General features: G+C 38.8%; 1 protein-coding gene across 17 annotated transcripts in view; it reads right to left on the minus strand.

The window, feature by feature from the left end:
- Positions 1-18,965, minus strand: part of ptk2aa (protein tyrosine kinase 2aa) — a 158,007-nt gene that overhangs the window by 88,863 nt on the left and 50,179 nt on the right. For 7 of the 17 annotated variants that reach the window (XM_088929407.1, XM_088929406.1, XM_088929405.1 and 4 more), the window contains exon 3: positions 910-1,136. In XM_088929407.1, the coding sequence (XP_088785533.1) occupies positions 910-1,136 (227 nt within the window). Of the gene's footprint in view, positions 1-909; positions 1,137-5,134; positions 5,317-18,965 lie in introns of those variants that run through there. The other 10 variants (XM_088929420.1, XM_088929413.1, XM_088929410.1 and 7 more) reach the window with 2 other exon arrangements.

Genomic DNA, 18,965 nt, shown 5'->3' on the forward strand with positions numbered 1-18,965 from the left:
ATGGTACTAACATATGCATTGCAACATTTGTGCAGCTCGTAGGGGAGCCAGCTTCATGGAGCTACCCTGGAGACATGAGAGAAAGCACCTCTAATCACTAAATCACTGTGCTGCCCTAAATCCCGATCATGAAATGGAAAAAGTGTCACAAGAAATGTGTGCTTGTCAGTTTGCATATGTTAAGGTGATGTGTGTGCACATAGAATGAACACAAGCTTACAGACTGGGTGGACATGTGGTATGTTTGCACTCTAATACTCTGCTGTTTGTAGACAAGGTATTCATCCTCAGGTATTCATCACTTATATAGGGGCACCTAAATTAAATGTGCCATGTACAGTATATCAGACGTCTTTAAGATATTAAATGATATCAAAATGAAAACATACATGCCCAACTAATGTACTAATTAAACCTAAATTTATTCTAATACTTATCTGTCTTGGGTTTCAACCTGTTTAACCTCATTTTTAGAGGTCATTTTTAGATTACTGAAACATACACAAAGGAGTAAAAACCACAAAGCACTAACCTCATGGCAAAGGATCTTAAAAGCAAACAAAAAAATAAATCTGTTCACAGAGCAATATCTTCTCAGAAGACTTCAGAAATAAATGAGATTTTCGGACCAAGTAGGTCCTGAAAATCAAATGAGCTAAATGCTCTTTTCTGATCTCTCTCTATTTTGGCGGCTTTGTTTCAGTTTTTATCTCTTCTTCTTATCTATCCTTTAACTGCACCTTTATAGGTGCAAATGAAAAACAACCTTCAGCCTGCACATATAATGTTTTCCACAGAGACAGCCCGTATTAAGTCGGCTTAGGAACACTGTTATCCGGGTGTTTGCAGTAGACAAACTCTTGTCCTCCACAGGCCCCTGTCAGGATGTGGGAGTTGCCGAGAGCTCACCCTGACGTCGGTGGCGTCCCCGTGACGGATGTTGCTGGCCCAGGTGCTGGGCTCACTGTTGCTCTCGAAGTAGTGGAAGACCTTGAGGACTCGGTCCAGGGCCCCCGGCGAGCGCTCCATCCCCATGCTGAGCCGAGACTTGGCCCCCGAGCCCAGAGCGTGGTTCAGGTTAGGGTCCAGGTAAGCTGCTGCCATGCCTTTGCTGGGTGCTAGGTGTCTGTCATATTCTACAAGCAAAAAGAAAATGTATTTATATATTTAATATCGGTTTGTTAAACTCCACATTATTCTGAGAAAATACAAATTTAATTTCGTAGTGTACTACAATATTAACAGATATCCCCAGCAGGCTCAGTCCTTGATACTGTATGCTGGCTAAAATTGAATTAGCATCTGATAGGAACAGTGGCAATTCAAATGTTGAGCATTGTAAATATTACAGGAGATCACTGACTTTATTCTGCTGGATGTTGTGGATTTATTTTGCAGTTTCTCTATTGTGATACGAATTATACACTCAGAATCGCTTTCAATTGTACTAAATTTATGTCCTATTCTGAATATAAAGAAAACAAACAAAAAAAATAGTAGACAAAGATAAGCACTGTTTTTTCACTATTCAAAAAAACAGTTGAAAGGAACCATCAAGGGTTGATATAAAGACAAGGCTATGAAAAAGTTTTTTTTTTGTCCTTGACACACTCTGAAATACACTGTAACGCAAACCATGAGAAGGGAATATTTATCCACTACATATAAGCACCAAGACCTCAGTGCCCTTGTAGTTTGAACAAAGATAAGAAAAAGTTCACTGTAAAAGACAGTAGGTCAGATAACTTAAATCAGTTCAGATTTCACAACTACTATAATACAACACTACATTTTACTAGTTAAAAAAATAAACTTTTTTCCAAAGTAATGAAAGCCAAAAGTAACATGAAAAATGCCGTAAACCTACAAATCCTTGAATTTAAAAAGGACAGTACATACTGCGCTGTAAATGGATACAGCAGATTATACATACAAACTACTTATAAAACCCATTTTGATTTAAAATGGCCAAAGAAAACCCATAAAAACAAGGCCATATGGGGTTTCATTTTTAAAATCTTGATCCTGGCTCAGAGAAAGATTTGAGGTCAAACAACACTGTCTGTTCACTGTTCGCTGAGCTAATCCATGCTGTAAGAAAGTAGTGCAGGAAGTCAACTATATCTGACCAGCAGTTGTTCCCATTCTGACTTACACATATCCCATAATTAAAAATGAAACAAGTTTCACGAGTAGATTCCTTTGAGGCATTAACGTTGAACACTAAGTGTTCAAACCGAAGGGCCTCCATCAAACATTCCTTTAATTAAGAAGGGCGGATGAGCACTGGGCTCATGCATTCCCCCACTCTTCAAAGAGAAGACGGGAGGTGAAATATCCTGCCCTGCACTCCGGGATTAGGCGATATTGCAGAAAGAGATAATGTTCTGAATATAAACCATGGAATGTGAGAATACCCACTGAAACTCCCTAGTCCTCTTTGCTCATGTGTGCAAAGGAGTAATGAGGTGGAAAGTTAGAAAATATTACAGTATATGCCAATGCACAGAGCACCAAAACAAATGCCACTTAGAACTCCAACAAATTCACAGGATTTTTGCAGCTGGTGTAGTGATATTTTATCAAACAGACACAGACGTACGTAAATTCATTATGCTAACATTTGTACTGTAAAACTCGTAGGCTAGTACAATGTACCAGGGGCACTGCTGAAAGTAATACAAGCTGTACAGTACATCTGTGATACATGCTTTGCACCAGGTTGCAGATGCTGTCTTCTGAGATTCTGTTCCATTCCCAGCCAGCAGAATGGGCAAGAGATGAGGTCTAAGAGCACCCCCCCACCAATCGATTTTGAGGTGAGATGTCAAGACATATGGTCTCCCAGATTGTAGCCCAACACTGACGGACTGTGTTTGCATGTTATGTATTGCATTACCCGCTTCAAAACGTCTGGCTGTGAACACTCCAGACAGCACATGGTGTTGTTTTGACTTAGTCCAGCATCCACCATACTGTACCAAAGGCACAATTCTAATTGTTCTCTTGACAAGCACATTGGTTACTTGGTTTTCCTTTCCTGATTTTGCCAAACTTAACACTGAACAGGTTAAGTCACTTGTTCCAATCTATTTTCTCGCTAACGAGGTCATTTGTAGTTCTGGAGCAACCTGAGTCATTCAAGTGTTTCACTGTGAGTCACAAAAATTGATCAATACAACACCATAAAACTTATCAAAGTTCAACATGCTTAAAAGGTAGCTAAGCCATGGATAACTAATTTGTTTACACTGTATTCATACAAATGCAGAAAGCATTCATAATTTAAAACCTGAAATTCTGTGATCTGTGTGATGTGATGTGAGAAACTGTCCTCCATTCCAGTTTATCTTTCACAGCCTGCTGTCTGGAGTCAAAACAAAGCAGCTGCTTATTATAAAATAAAGAGGTAAAGACACAGCCCAGGGGAAGACACACAAACAAATAATGTTTTTTATCGCTTCATCTAAAATAGCTGTGAAGCTTCTGGGGCAGTCCTGCAGTATCAAATTTAATGACAGTACCAGAAAGAACACAAAGGTTTCATTGTTATTACTATCATAACTTATTTCAATAAGACAAGATAATGTATCAAATGTTGACCATGAGGTGTCTAAGCACAATGTATAATCCTAAACTGTGTATTGAAATTACATACTTGCTGAAATTTAGTGTAAGTTCATAATTTATGCAGTAATAGAGCAATTCAATAATTATGCACAAGCCAGAAATTATGCATGAACCGGACAATTTGATAATTATGCACAAGCCGGGAATTGCCAGTGACAATCTTATACATACGATTCATTAGTGACCCAATTCTGTTCATTTTCTAGCTGTGGCAGTGCAAGGAATCTCACAGTGACCCGGAATACAGTCATGCAAGTTAAAAAGTAACAACGTGAGGTACAAGTATGACATGTCAGAAAGATATGATCAATAAAATTACCTTGCTCAACTGGTGCTATAAGGCCGTGAAATTAAAGTATATTGTAAAAAGTGCAAGGAGAGAAAAGAACAATATAACAATGTGGAGATATGTTAACACCATCAGTATCAAATCCATATTTATAGCACTGAATTATCCTCATTAGAATGCTGATTTTACAAAAAAGTCGGATGACAATTTTTGCATTCATTTCCTTTGTTCATTTATGTATCCCTAGCTTTTACAAGGCAGTATTATAAACCTCATTAAGACAAAGATGTCTGATAAGCAGATATAGAATAAAGGAGGAAATTAATTTAGTAGCTTTAATCTTTTATCCTCAAAACATTAATAAAGACCAGGTGGTAAAACGTGTAATAAAGAAAGTAGGACAAATATGCTGAGTGAATTTTAAATCTACAGTTTTATTTTTAAAAGACTGTCTTGTTTAAGAGTAAATGCTGCCACATAAAATCACAAAATATTATCATATCACGGGTCTGACCTGGTGGGGGGATATTGTTCTGAAATTATCTATGTTACAGTTGACTGAACCGTCTACAGAACCTTGCTAAAAGTTTAATGTAATCTCTGACTTCCTGCATTTGGTTTTCAACTACCTTCACATGTTGTTGCTGTAATTGAGCTAATAACCAAAGGACATTTAGTGAGCTTTATCCTTATAAACAGTTCTGTCTCCGACCTAATCACAAACCAACACAAAAGAATAACTGGTTACTAATATTATCAAGGCTTATACACAGGTTTATTCCACAGTTGGTTAATTTCAATGTGTGGTTTTCTTCCTCCAGATTCTCTCTAACTGGTTTCGCACACAAAAATGTTTGAAATGCCTGGGCCTGCCTTCAGCCACCACCAAAAAATACAATGCTGACATTTCATCACCGTACATCAAAATAGGAGTCAAACAGAATGAACATTTACCTAGCCAAACTTAGTGAACATTCACATGTTAAAAACCAAACAACTAGCACGTTTCACAACAGCAGTTATAAAGACAGAGTTCTGAGGAATAACAACCTTTCAACTGTAATTACAGGCCAACACCGTGATAAACTGCCAGGTGAAGCAGTACAAATTGTGACATACTGTATATCCTGGATTACAGATAAGTCTCCGATTCCTGTCTCACTCATTACCATGCTGCTTTCCAGAGTCAGACGCAGTCTCACACATCATTCCTACCTTTGAGAAGAAAAGGCCAGCACGTACATGGTATGTTAGAGTTTCGGGATGACAGACCACCATAGCTCTCTGAAAACATGAGTTGTACAAGAGAGAAATTATATCCTTCATCGACACTTATTCTTAAGGTATCCCAGGGAAGTGATCGCAGCTGTTGTTTTTCCACCTTGCCTTTTCCGTTCAGCACTCACACATACACATCTTCGGTCTTCCTAGGGCTTTTTCCTTTCCAGTCACGTCACATCCTGGTTATCACAATACTCCCTGCCTCCAAGCAGCGGTATGAATCACTGGGAGAAGACGGCTCCAGGGCTTCTCCTTCATCCCCCTCTCCAGGCCTTAAGGTATCTGACTACACCTTCCCAGTGCAGGGAAGGGACCACAGCTGATTACAAAACACACTTTTATCATGGGGCACCACAATTACTGACTGCAGGCATGCAGGCTGGCTTTCAGAAGTAAACAAGACCTGAGTGGCTTAAACGGATTTCAGCACAGGCAGACGCCTACAAGGTGGGCCTTACATACCTGCCTGCTATGCTGAAGTTAACCTTTAAACTGCCAAAAGCTCACACCACATTCAGCATAGGCAATGACAAAGAGTACCATGGAGGAGGACATGCATTAACTGTTTTGGTTAGACTTTTGTATTTCAGACATTTTCATGAGGCAATTTTCAGACATTTCTCTGTAATCTGCACAGAAGGAACACAAGGAAGGAAAAATGTTCTTAAGTAGAAAGGATCTTCAGTTGTGGATTCATGAAAGCCTACAATGCCCTATTACTGCTCTGAAGTAATGAGTGGGAAAAAGTATTTGCTGATATAAGTAAAACTGTATAAAATCCCCTGATATTGGCTTTATGTTCATTTGTACATGGCACACTCAAAACTGACCCTTATACAATCTGTAGCAAATTAAAATTATTCATAACCCTGACTTTTATATAACTCCCCTGCTGAAATATGATGAACTTCATCTAGATCCAGGACTAAAGCAATGAGGTAATGATTACATAGCAGTTCGTCAGTTACAAAAAAGATAGAAAGCTTTAGAACACTACAGATTTTAGCACAGTCTGAAAAACCTTCGTTTTAAATTCTAATTTAGACAGGGATAGTATCATTATGTTATTGCAAGTCTGCAAGTTAATTACTTCTAATTTTTTAAGTATATCTAGCATCACTACTCTGCATCATGCTGTCTATATCTTAAAGAGCAAAACACTATAAATATAAAAGCATAATTTTCTCCCCACAAATTACTGCTGCTGGGAAAAAAGATTTTTTTTTAAATCATGCTCAGTGAAAAACAGAGAGGGAAGAAAACAAAACAATGCGTAGGGTTAAACTGCTGTACTGCAGCTAAATTCAGACTCTCTAAAATTGCTGGCCATTGTTCTGAAAGTGCTCACAGAAAAATACTGCATCACCTAAAAGCAGGGTCTGCACAACATTGCAGCGCAATTGTGTGTTGCTAGGGAATTAAAGTATTCAGACTATAAGACAACTGTACCAAAAACAAAAAGTATTAAAAAAAAACTTTCAACTGGTACATACATATATATACAGATACTGAATGAAAATGTAACATTTTGCATAAAACAGCTCACTGCACACAATGTTATTTACAATTTGAGCAATGAACAAACAGTTTTTTTGGAATAAAGCACTCAGCTCAAGTCAAGCAATTTAAAGAAGACCTGTTTCAGCATTCCTTACTTGAATTGAGTTAACAGCAGCAAACTAAGTCCATTAAGAATCGGGATAAACAGCAACTATAAATGACTAATTAAGGCAAGAACAGGGAAAGATATGACCACATCCCTCGATAATGAAAACTATCTGGTTGCTATCAGCATCACTAAAGAGAAGCCGCTTGAGAGAACAAGATGGTCCAGGTCAAAAATCAGAAGACCAGTCCAAGGTAGTCATCCCAGGGTCATCACACCTGTCTGATCCATCTACATTATTGTTTTAATGACAGGGGTTACAGCATGAGAAATTCCAGGAAGAAACAACACATATCAGAAAACTTTAGATCGCCATCTATATGAAATTGGTCTGCATGCTCAAAAGGCTGTTTCGGGGTAACACAGGCAGATGAACAATGTAAATGCCATCTTCGGTCAGCCAGAGTGCTTAAAAGGTGGCAACAGAGACAGTGGTGTAATGTTTTATGAATTGATGAAGACTGTTTTGCCTTTGACAGACCTGAAGTAAGACCAGAGTCATTATGGTGGGAGTTATATTGACTGTCGCATGGCAAAGCCAAACAGGCAGTGGAAGTTATGAGGTGAGGGTCGACAGCTGACAGCACGTGCGCCATAACTGGCGCACAAAGAGATTTTGGATCAACATAACTCTGTGAACAGGTATTTGCACACAAAGTCAGTTCTTTGTCCTTCCAGAGGCTGGTTAACAACACTCAGAGGCTTGCATGCTGCTTAAACTATCCTCACGCTACGAGCCTGAGATTGGAGAACTCGGCAAGGCAAAGCCAATAATCATACTAAATGGTAAGATATGCATATTAATTTTAAAGAGTATTATATTTTAATATTAGATTCTTATTAATTGAAATGTAAGTAGGGCTGTTAACAACATTAAACAAGTATCCAGTGCATGATCCACTGTAAGCCTTTACACACGCCTTCTGAAAGGCTGCCGACCACTGGTGTGAGGAAAGGGAATCTCCTTTACCACATGAACATTTTTGCCGCAGTGTGACGGCAACTTTACTGCTCTAGGATAAACTCAAATTCTTAAGCCAATATCTTTTTGTTCCTTCCTGTCAATCCAAAAGTGAAACATTTCTACCAGGACAATGCTAGACCACACAGCGTTAGAATTACAATGGCATGACTTCAAGAAACAATGTTGAGCTTTCTAATGCCAGGATTGTATTAATGCTTAGGTAGGTCATGTCTGAGAATTGTCAGGTTACACTGAAAATTGAACAGGATTTTTCCCATCTTTATTTTAAACATTTTTCTGTGACTTTGTTTGACACCTGCACTCTATCCTTTAGGGCTGTATGGTATATTGCATGTTTCTGAATTATAACACATTTGTAGACAAGCACACATTTTATGAAAATTTTAAAAACAGCTATCAGGGATCAGCTTCCACCGACAGGCAGAATCATTAGAAACATGCTAGTACAACACATTACACAGGTACTTTACATGCATTTGGTGTATTGTTAGGTCGGTTCCTGGTCTTAGAGATCAATACAGAAGATAACATTGATAAAGCACCAAGGAGTTAGAATGAGAAATTCAGCTAAGATTAATTTGTTTCATTCCTTCACAGTGAAAATGTAATGAACTAGCGCTCAAGCTGACTGCTATGATGCATCAGACTGTAGACGGTGCTGTGAAGAAAAGACTCTATTAGGTCGGAAGACACTCAGAAATATCACCAAACTATGTTCTATTGTGTCGCTAAGCTGGTCAACAGTCTCATTTTCTCTCAAATTGATAACTGCAATGTCCTACTTACTTGGGTATCTTAGTCCACATTGAACAAACTTCAGCGTGTCCAGAATTCGGCAGCCAGATTCCTGACTAGTGCAAGTGATCACATTACTCCTATTCTGGCGTCCTTGCACTGGCTTCCTATCAAGTTTCATATCAACTTCAAAATCCTCATGCTCACCTATAAGGCTCTGCATAGCTTGTCACCTGTCCAGATAACTATCACTACTATCACTTAACAACCTTTGTTCATCTAATTTTGGTCTCCTGTCTGTCCCCCAAGCCCTTCTACACTCTATGGGTGAGGGGGCCTTCTGCTGCTATGTCCCAAAGCTCTGGAAAGCTCAGGGGGTCGACTTCCTTGAGCTCTTTCAAATCTAGACTTTTATTTAACTGGTTTGTGTCTACTTTCCTTCAGTATTCCAAACCTTCACTGTAGCTGTTAAATTCTACTATCTGCTCTCACTATTTATTTTTCTTTTCAAAGCCACTTTTATACAATCAAGTTTCTTATCACATGCATTCACCAAGACAAAATGGAAAAAATCCTCAAAATGGGCAGAAAGCAGAAGGAAAAACCTGGCCAGAAGAGATATTTAAGTAAAGATTAAAAAATACTAGCCACAACCACTGATCCCTATGAATTTTCCTGGGATTTGATTCTAAACAATCAGAATTTAGGCAAACGGGTGCTGCTGGGGGTTAAACACAGCATCCTCTCTGCCTTGAAGCACATCCTGCCATCATCACCACAATCCACAGGCATCTGCCCTCTCCTTGTGGAAACACGTTCAGAAAAAGTCTTCTAACAGAACTTACAATTCGCCACACTCACAAGTCATTTTCTATGTTTAAGAAGGATCTAAGTAGTAATAAAGCGTCTCATGTTATTTGCGTTATAAACCTACAGTATGCTTTGGTTGGATCTTGAGGGCTAGTTTATTTGAATGGAACAAAGTACAAGAAGTTTCCAAGCACATTTTAAGCAATTTAAAACCTTGTTAAGGCTAAAATATAAAAACAGAGTGAACCTTTAATGCCCTTTAATGTACAATACCCACACTCCAGTATTTTCATAAGGTCTTGCCTTCCTCATCTTTAATTACATCCTCGCTAAGGATGTAAAAAAGAAAAAAAGAAAACTTAATGCCTAGGCTACAGAACATTTCTTTTGGCTACAGTGTGTCACTTGTATTTCTGTCACAACAGCAGAGAAATCCACTCAGAGAATACTTTATTATGTATCATTACAAATGTAAGAGATTTTTAAGAAACACTCAGCTGTACTGGGCATATTGTAGTGCCTAAAACAACAAAAAGCTTCACTGGTATTTTTACAATGAGTGTGAGAAAAGGCCAAGCAGAAAAGGAATTAATCAAAATACTGTTTTGACAGTTGATTCATGAACCTCAGTCACAGGCCTCGTATAATTCTGCAGTAGAACAGAATCTTCTATGAAGAGTGACCCAATTCTAAAGAACTTCAGTCTCAACCAATCTGATCTGCCATGATCTCAGTGAGGATATACTAGATTTATAGTATTATGTCAACGAAGGGTCAACAGCTACATGTAAGGCATGTTTTATTCAAATAAGCCGTAAATTAAATTTACACAGCCTCCCACAGCCTACACACTGATGCAAGAAATGGAAACCTAGTTTTATATATCAGTCTCAAGCTGATCCCAAAGGATTTTAAAGCGCTTTAACCTTCAGGAAAAGACTGCATTATACATCAAAATGGAGCCTGCTTTACCCATCCAATTTTTTTTTTGTTAAAGTAGTAAGGTGCTCTGTTACAATACATATAGAAGACTACCTTAAACAAAAATGTTTTTTTCCGTATTTACCCCTTAACCTCATTTTTGGCCAGTATACTGTGAAACATTTTTTAAACATTTTTAGGACGTCTTTCTGGTTGCAGTGGCACAAATGGGTCAAGGCAAACAAAAGGTTAATTCTACTCTTGATCAGCTGACAGGGTTGTAACAAAGGAGGAGCTGATACAATATGGGCTTGCTGTTTCTGCTTCACTGAGCACAATGGAGTTTTTAGAAAGGCCCTTACCAAGCTGGTCATCACACAGAGGCTTACAGATTCCTTGGACTGAATCTGCCAGGGTAACAAAAGGACTGGCTCTACCCAATAAACTAGTGAAGATGGGACTGCTTCACTGACAACACCTACTGCTGAACTGGAAAAAAAACACGTCCCTCTGCTTACTGCACATATTTAAAAATAGATACACATGGTTACATTAATGGACTGCAAAAACGAATGCATTTTTTAAAGCATCTCTCTTTATTGTTAAGTAGTTCAAACAGTTCAAGTAGTATCACTTTTGAATAGCTTCCAATTAGAAAATGGACAACTTCTACTGAAAAAAAATATTACATGCAACTTTTGCATGGCATTTCACAAAGGGATGGTCTCTGCAACTTGGATAGATCTCTCTCCCTTCTGTCCCATTTGCAAATGAGAATTCAAAACTGAAAAGCCACCCAAAAAGCAAAAAGCCAAGGTCACATTTTTCAATGTCAATATACTGTATAACAAGGCAATTCTAACCCTCTCTTGTGAGAAGAGCTCAAGGCAGAAGCGTACTGAATAAAAAACTTTCCTTTGAGAAAGTGTCAACAAATTTCTGATCTCACTTTCACGGCTACACGTGAACTCCCATATCAATGTATTTTAATCACAACATTAAGCAAACAGTAACCTTTTGAAAATTGATCAAAAACACCAAACTTAAACTGAACACCTCAAATTCAGAGCCCCCCTAAAATGGGAAAACAGTTAAGTCTGCTGGAGCTCAAAGCATGTAGGGAAACCACTTCAAAAACCAGCTGCAGTATATATGAGCAAAGTGAGAAAAATCTGTAAGTCATAAAGACACCATGCCATTTTTTAAAACTAATCCGATTGCAGTAAGTAAAAATAGGGGTGTCAAAATTAATTCAGATATTAGGTCCATTTTTATTTTGGATATTTGAATTTTGTAAAGTCTAACATTAAGATTCAATATTAAAGCACAATTAACAGTTCCTTTCTTTTTCATGAAATATAATTAAACTTCATGACATCTGGAGGTGCCCTTGAGGCTCAGCCATCTCCTAACAGTGAAAACGTATATGTCAGAGCAGTCACCTATTGAAAGCATACCACCTGGCTTGGTGAGACCATCTGTGCCTGGATTTTCCAGTGCTCTCCTAGCACACTAAGCCTGCTAAGAGCACAGGCCTAAAACTTTCCCTTCATCCAGTAGCTCAGATAAAGTGTTTCTACTTAAATGTATGAAATAGGCAGATGGTTAGTTTTCAACATAAACTGGAGCCTGCAGACGTGAAATACACTGACCAAATCCCAATGGATTGGCTCTACAAAAAACACCAGAATATTGCAGTTCTGCTGTCACATCTGTCTTTTACCCCTGTTAAAAACATTAAAGCTTTTCTGGGTTTATTTTTAAATCAAGTATCAAACCTGCCACTCTGCACTGTATGCTGTTCAGAACAGTGGAGTATAGTTCATCCTGACACAGATCATTAAACCAAACCTAAGTTTAGCTCAACATTCACCACCTGTCAAAGGGGATATCGGAGCTGAAGTAGTCACTGCTAGTCTTTTTTTCCAGAATATGTGATATCAGTAAAAATGAGTCAATCCATCCATCATTTTCTAACAGCCTCATCCAATGCAGGGTCTCAGGGAGCCAAAGCCTATGTTGGCAAGCAATGGGCACATGGCAGGATACACCCAGGGCGCCAGTCTTAAGACAAACATGTTGTCTTCGCAATGTAAACATTCTGACAAGATTTTGAATGTTAAGCTCTATAGTATAATGCAATCTAACACGTCTGAAAGGGGAAAAAAAACAGTAAGAAATGCAAGAAAAACAAATGGAATGTTTCAATCTTTAACCATATTTTAAATATCAATGATTCCAAAGTAGTACACTATAATGCGTGATATAATTTGCTAATGAAGGAACCTGTTTTATCACCATCTTATCCTAAATATAGCACAGTGTAGTGTACAATATTTATACTCCAGAGTGAATTAAACTCAGAAGAGACGCCACACAGCCTGCTCTCCCCCTCCTGAAGCTTGGGGATATTTCTGTTTTGTAAAGAGGCTGATTCTGCTTCAATACGAACACAATAGAAACCGTTTTAAGCTGATTTATCCAATCTCCAAGCAGGATCTGGCCCTCCAGCAGGGCTTTTTTTTTCAGGATGGGCTGGTTTTACAATAGTAAAATACAGCCTACGCTGTCCGTAGATATAAGTACCATGTAAAAGGCTTGAATGTTACAGTTGGCCTTAGAGGCAAAAATAAAAAAAAGACTCAAAGAGCAGAATAAGTCTCCATACTATTGTTCTCTATTAGCACCAAGTATGGTAACATTCACCAGTGATGAGCTCTTTATCCAGATATAACATGTAAAAAAGCAATTAGTGTTCATGCTACCACTTTAAATATTCACTTCCTAATACTCCATATCTGCAGGGAGAGAAGGTCATGGACACAAAAAAACTTCCGTACAGCAGCCTTCTTTCAATTCCTCTGGCCCCAAAGAAATCTGTTATTAGAAAATGCTTCACATTCTGACAGTTATTGACTACAGGAATTCTTGCGTATCGTCTTCAATCAGGAAGCTAACATCTAGCCATGGGATCGCCTTAACTCTGAAAATCTGCAACTTAATCCCATGTTTAACTTCCTTAATATAATACAAATTACATTTTCATTGCATTAAGGAATTAAAACATTGAGCAGCATTGCAGAAGGGAAAAAGAAAGCTGAAACAGTACATTGAACCACAGCATTATTGACTAATACACTGATTAATATGTAATCAATTTACCAGGCTGTGCAAAGCACTCTGCCTTCTGAAGAAAGAATTGTGGGAAAAAATAACCCAAAAGGAGCCTACCAAGGTCATAACAGGTAGCAATTAAACGTCAACATTGTAGATTTTTGACTATACTGTATATATTGTAGCTATACTATCACTTTCTAAAAGAAAACTACAACTCACAATGAAATGATTTCTTTTACATCAGTAGGTATATGAAAAAAAACACCTCTGTTATTCTGGAACATTTTTCAAATATCTTAATAGGGTGGGGTAGATGTTCATTTTATTTGCAGAGGATTGTTGACAAGCGCTGACAATTTTACTGTACATCAACTGCAAGAAGGCTCCAGCACTGACCTACGATACTTCTTGGGAAGCTGTGAATAGACTCAAACACTGTCTCACGCTGAATACTACACCTTAGGCGGCTCTTCTATTCCCAAAGGACACTTCTAAAAAACACCAGTGTGACCAGAATTGTTTTGCTTGAGTTTCTTCATAGTTAATGGCACATTCAAGTTCTATGCAATCTAGTATTACTTAGAATTTATTAAACATAGAAACCACTGAAGCTGGATGTCTGTCACTGGCTTATGGATCCAGCATTGGTCCTTGACAAGCTGACAATTACGGCTACTGCTAGTTCAATTACAAGCCAATTATCAAGTTCTCTGTACATTAATATCTGAGGTTTCCCCTCAAGAGGTTTATTGAAGTAGGGTGGAGTGAATGGATCTTGGCTTCATTTACGATTGTTATTTCTTCATTCAATTTTAATAACCTACCCATTTCCAGGGTTTAAAGGAGGATGCAACACAATCAAGATTATTAAGTGCTGTCCTCTCTGAGTGCACGTTGATTACAGGGATGTCCATGTCAGGCGTGTGCGCAATAGATTTAGCCTTTTCCCTCCTTTTACTTGCATAAGGATCAATAGTTTCAGCTGCTATGTCCTACAAATACCTCTTCAACTTCATCAGCCAGCACCTGCTCCTGAGTGCACTGGCCCCTCATTACTACACAATCCAGCTTCCCACTGATCTCCCAGCTTCTCTCCAGGGCTTTCCAGTTACTTCCTGGACTCTGCTGCACATTTCAGTCATCTCTTATCTGTGTCACTACATTCATCACTATAAAAGAACCAAGGACCAATATTTTCAGTATTGTTTCATGCGAAAGATTTAACTTTCATTATTGTTTTTAATCACAAAATATATTAATCCCATTCAAAGTTTTGATTTTTGAAAAAAAAAAGACAAACCTTATGGAAATGTTTATTAAAACATTGTATAATATTTTGCTATCTTGTACTGCTTTCAAATATATACACATTTCCAAGCCAAACCAATGGAAATAACAGTATGCAATGCTGCAATGAAGTCACTTATTTGCCCTAGTTACTGTATGGGCAACTCTGAAACCAAACTAATCACAGCCGCCTTAATCGTAAAAACAGGAATTCACCCCTAAGAATGCTTCTTTTAATGCTTCTTTACACCCGGATAAAAAAAGTCAAGCAGAACATTATGACCAACAGTTTATAGGGAAGGCAGGCAAGCTGTAGTTTCTTAGTGGTTGGAATAAATTGTGCCCTTTTAAACCAGAACGTGAAATGAATGCAGCAAGACCCACAGCATGTAAATAAAGTTAATCTTAATAATGCAGAATTAAAGTAATTCTGCGCTGAAAGCCCGCGGGCAGAATCCAGCACTTCAGCAGGCTAGCTAAGCCCCAGGAATGAAGTGAAATCCACAGCACTATCAAAGCTGATGAAGCAGACCTGCTAAGGCTAACAAATCGGTCGTTAGACTGCAACACAATTCTGTGGAAACGGCTGGACATTAAAAAGATCCACACACAGATATTTTCATGGGCATATGTCTATATAGTATATAGCAAGTGGCATGCATACATCAGAAGATAATGGGCTATTCTGAGGCTGGAGCACTTTCTAGCTGCAAAACGGCACAAGTTAAGATGAAAAAATCAATGAGGTGGGTGGAGGAATAATGAACAGAAAATTAAGATTAAAAACATTTTTTTTTTAAAAAAAAAGAGAACGATGGGAGGACGTTGCGAGTACAAGTACCTCTAGCCCAGCACACGGGGAACGGGCTGCAGCCGCTTCTCTCCATGCGGACGGCACCTGCTTCTCTGTCCCGGGCCCGACGGCCAGCCAGGTCTCCCCGCGCGCGCACAACCGCATAGAGGCCAGGCTGCTGCGCTGCATGCGCCGCCCCAGGCCGGAGAGCCCCTCTCGGGCAGAGGGGCCGGGGGCAGGGGAGAGCTCTTGAGCCGGTGGCGAAGGGATGGGGATGGGGATGGGGGAAGGCAAGCTAGTCTCGGTGTCCCGGCTTGGGGGGGGGGGGGGGGGAGTTTCACTACATCAGCACCCGTTCGCCGCAAAGAAACCGGGTTATCAGTGCAAACACAAACAGGAAAAATAAATGTTTGATAGATAGATCTTTGATTTTTCCCTTTCACATCTGCTTGCTTGCTTGCTTGCTTTTCACCCTTTCACCCCCTAAGAAAAATCCCTAGGACCTAAAATAAATCCCCTGCTGGGTGCAAACTAATCCAGACCACCGTTTGGAAACTAGAAGCAATTTGGAGGGGGGGGGGGGGGGGGCAAAAAAAAAATAGAATCCTCTCAGCTCCAATGGAACATTTTCTTTGGCTCCTTTATTTTGTATCCAGTACAAGCAGCGGCTGCACAAAATTGAAGCAGGCAGGAGTATGTGAGCATGGTTCGTGTGTGTGACTCAGAGTGGGCGCGCACACTGCTTCATTGAGGGAATCAGGGGAAAGAAGGGAGGGCAGGAAGGGGGGGGGGGGGGGCTGGTAGAGGGGCAGTCTTATTAATATGCTAATCTTACCCTCGCTCCAATTCACCCAGCCTACTTGTGTTTACAAAACTGACAGTGCCTTTCCACTGTGAGCAGGAGCTGCAAATCAAGGCTGACCCAGGTCGTGTCTGCAGCTCTGCTGCCCCTGCAAAACAGCTCCCCTCCCTCCCCACCTATCCTTTTCTCCTTGCCTGCCTCTGGCCCTCGGCCAGGCCTGCTTGCCCCCCACAGCCCCCTCTGCTCCCCTTTATTCCAGCACTCGATTAGCAATGATTGTCCTGCAGAAAGGTCAGGTGAGGAATGCATGGAAATGAATGCCATTGTTTTGATCGGCATCTCCTCCCCCCCCCCCCCACACCAAATGCTCTGTTAGTGTACAGCCCCTCGTCGGGGAAAAAAAAAAGTGCCACAGATGTCGATTACGTGAACACCATCTACATAAATTCCGTTAGGAAAAAAGAAAGTAGTAGTCTTTAGACAAACATGTTATTTTACTTCTATTTGCTTATGGAAATTTTCAAGATAAACATAGGATATGAATTCAGCAAAAACATACCTTACAATCTCTGCAGTTTAAAGCAATGCAATTCACCTTTAGAAATACCAAGCTTTTTGGTTTAAAGCAAAAACAGACATTTCCATGCAAGAACTATATGACTAAAAGTTAAGCTAATATTTAAGAGTACCAATTCCCATTTTGTGACTTTATTCCATTGATCAATGGAATATGCCTTACTTGGTAGACCTTTAACATATACTCAATAAAGTATAAAACAGATAAAATTGTGAATGTAAAGGATTCACAGTACTGTAGATGGCAGTTCATTCATTTAGATTTGGTTTTTCACCTTAGACCTCTTGTTTCAGGAAAAAAAAGGAAGATAATGACTCCTGCGAGATCTGGTTTCCTCAACTCTCTGTACTGTAAAGAGGACTTACAAATACATAAGCTAACCCCACTGGAGAAAAGGTAGTGAACAGAAGATTTTCATTTTACTCCCTACAATCTCCTAGAAATGTTTCCGTACAGTATTTGTTGTTACTCATTCAAATTAAACAGGTTAAAACATATCTGGAATAAAACAGACAGTGAAATGCAACTAATAAGTAATTAAAGAACAGTTTGATGTTGACTCATCTTTTGCTGCAATGCAGAATAAGTCTTTGATACGAACAGCCTCAAATATTTATAAAGGTAATGTCAAGATGCTTTCCTCCATAAATACTTTCCCTTAACTGTTAAATGGTTTACTTTGGAGACGAGCAGAAAACATCTACAGTGCTTTGCCATGCTGTCTTTTCTAATTAGACTGACCCATGCCTGGAATACAATGAGCATTTTCACCCAGATATCCAATTCAGTTCCTTACGGGAAAAAATAATGTCAACCCAGAAACCACGTAATAAGTCAAGTGGAACATGGCAATTCTTCAATATTAGGAGTAACACGATTTAGATGAGATGAAACATTTGCCTTCTGAGACAGTGAATGTGCTACAACAATATCAATTTGAAATAAGATTACTGTTGTGTTTCCATGCTTTTGCAAAGGCAGTTGTAACAAGAAAACAGATATGTAATCTGTTAACAAAAAGCCAGCAATGAAAACCAAAACACCATTTAATCAAATGCAAAATGTAATCTTGTTTAAACGGCTCCAAAGAATATGCAACAGGATTATAAATCGGCGAAGCCAAGAGGAACAAAATTGTTTTCCTTGAAGTCAAAGGGATGGACAAACCACAAAGCCAAGCTGAACTGTTAGTAGCAGTTATTGCGAAATGTAATGCAGGTTAAATGCATCTCTCTTGCTCTTCTAGGTGTGGAAACATCTATTTTGTTCAGCAGCTCAGACTGCTACAGGTCAGTGAGATGATTGGAAAACACACTGGCTTTTTTATATTCTTAAACAGTATATTTTGGAGGCCTACTCTGTTCCCTGCAATTCAAGTCTGAGACGGAAAAAAAATTATATGTAGTCCTTTGTACATCTGTAGCTTTGACATCCTTTCTTTAAATTCCATGTACCACAATTTAATAAGCTATATAGAACCAGTAATAAAAAAAGGCTTACTACAATCCAAGAGTTCCCTTGGAAACCTAAATAGGTTTAAAATACAGTTTTGTCATAACAATCAACATCCTACTTTATATAAATGATAAACAAGGTTTTTTGGCATAATTCCTAAAAATCACTGCTCTAAATTTTAGTAAAACCTGCAATGTGATAATGAACTGACAAACAAAAATCAGCATTTTTTAAATCTCATTACATTCAAATTTTCAAATTTGACATCATAACCATGGTCCAAAGCTACCTTTCAGTATTTTACAGCTACTAATGAACAGATTGTACTTGTCCTAAGGACAGTTTGCAGCAAACCATGCAGAGATTTGATACTGTGGGATCTCCCTATGGCCTATGCGAATTCAAATGTGAATGAAATGGTGCTTCCATTCCATATTTCATTGTTGTAACATTCTTGCTCAGAATAGAAACTTCTTTAAATCAAATTCTTTGATGCAATACTTTTGGGTATATAAGGATTTCTTGTACAGGATTCTGTAAACTGTAAAATATTTAACGGTATCCAAGCAAAACAGTTGTAAGCCGATGTCATAGTCATCCTAAAATCACCAGGCAAT

This window comes from Atractosteus spatula, chromosome 12 (genome assembly GCF_055471065.1).
Source record: "Atractosteus spatula isolate fAtrSpa1 chromosome 12, fAtrSpa1.hap1, whole genome shotgun sequence".
Classification (NCBI taxonomy): Eukaryota; Metazoa; Chordata; class Actinopteri; order Semionotiformes; family Lepisosteidae; genus Atractosteus; species Atractosteus spatula.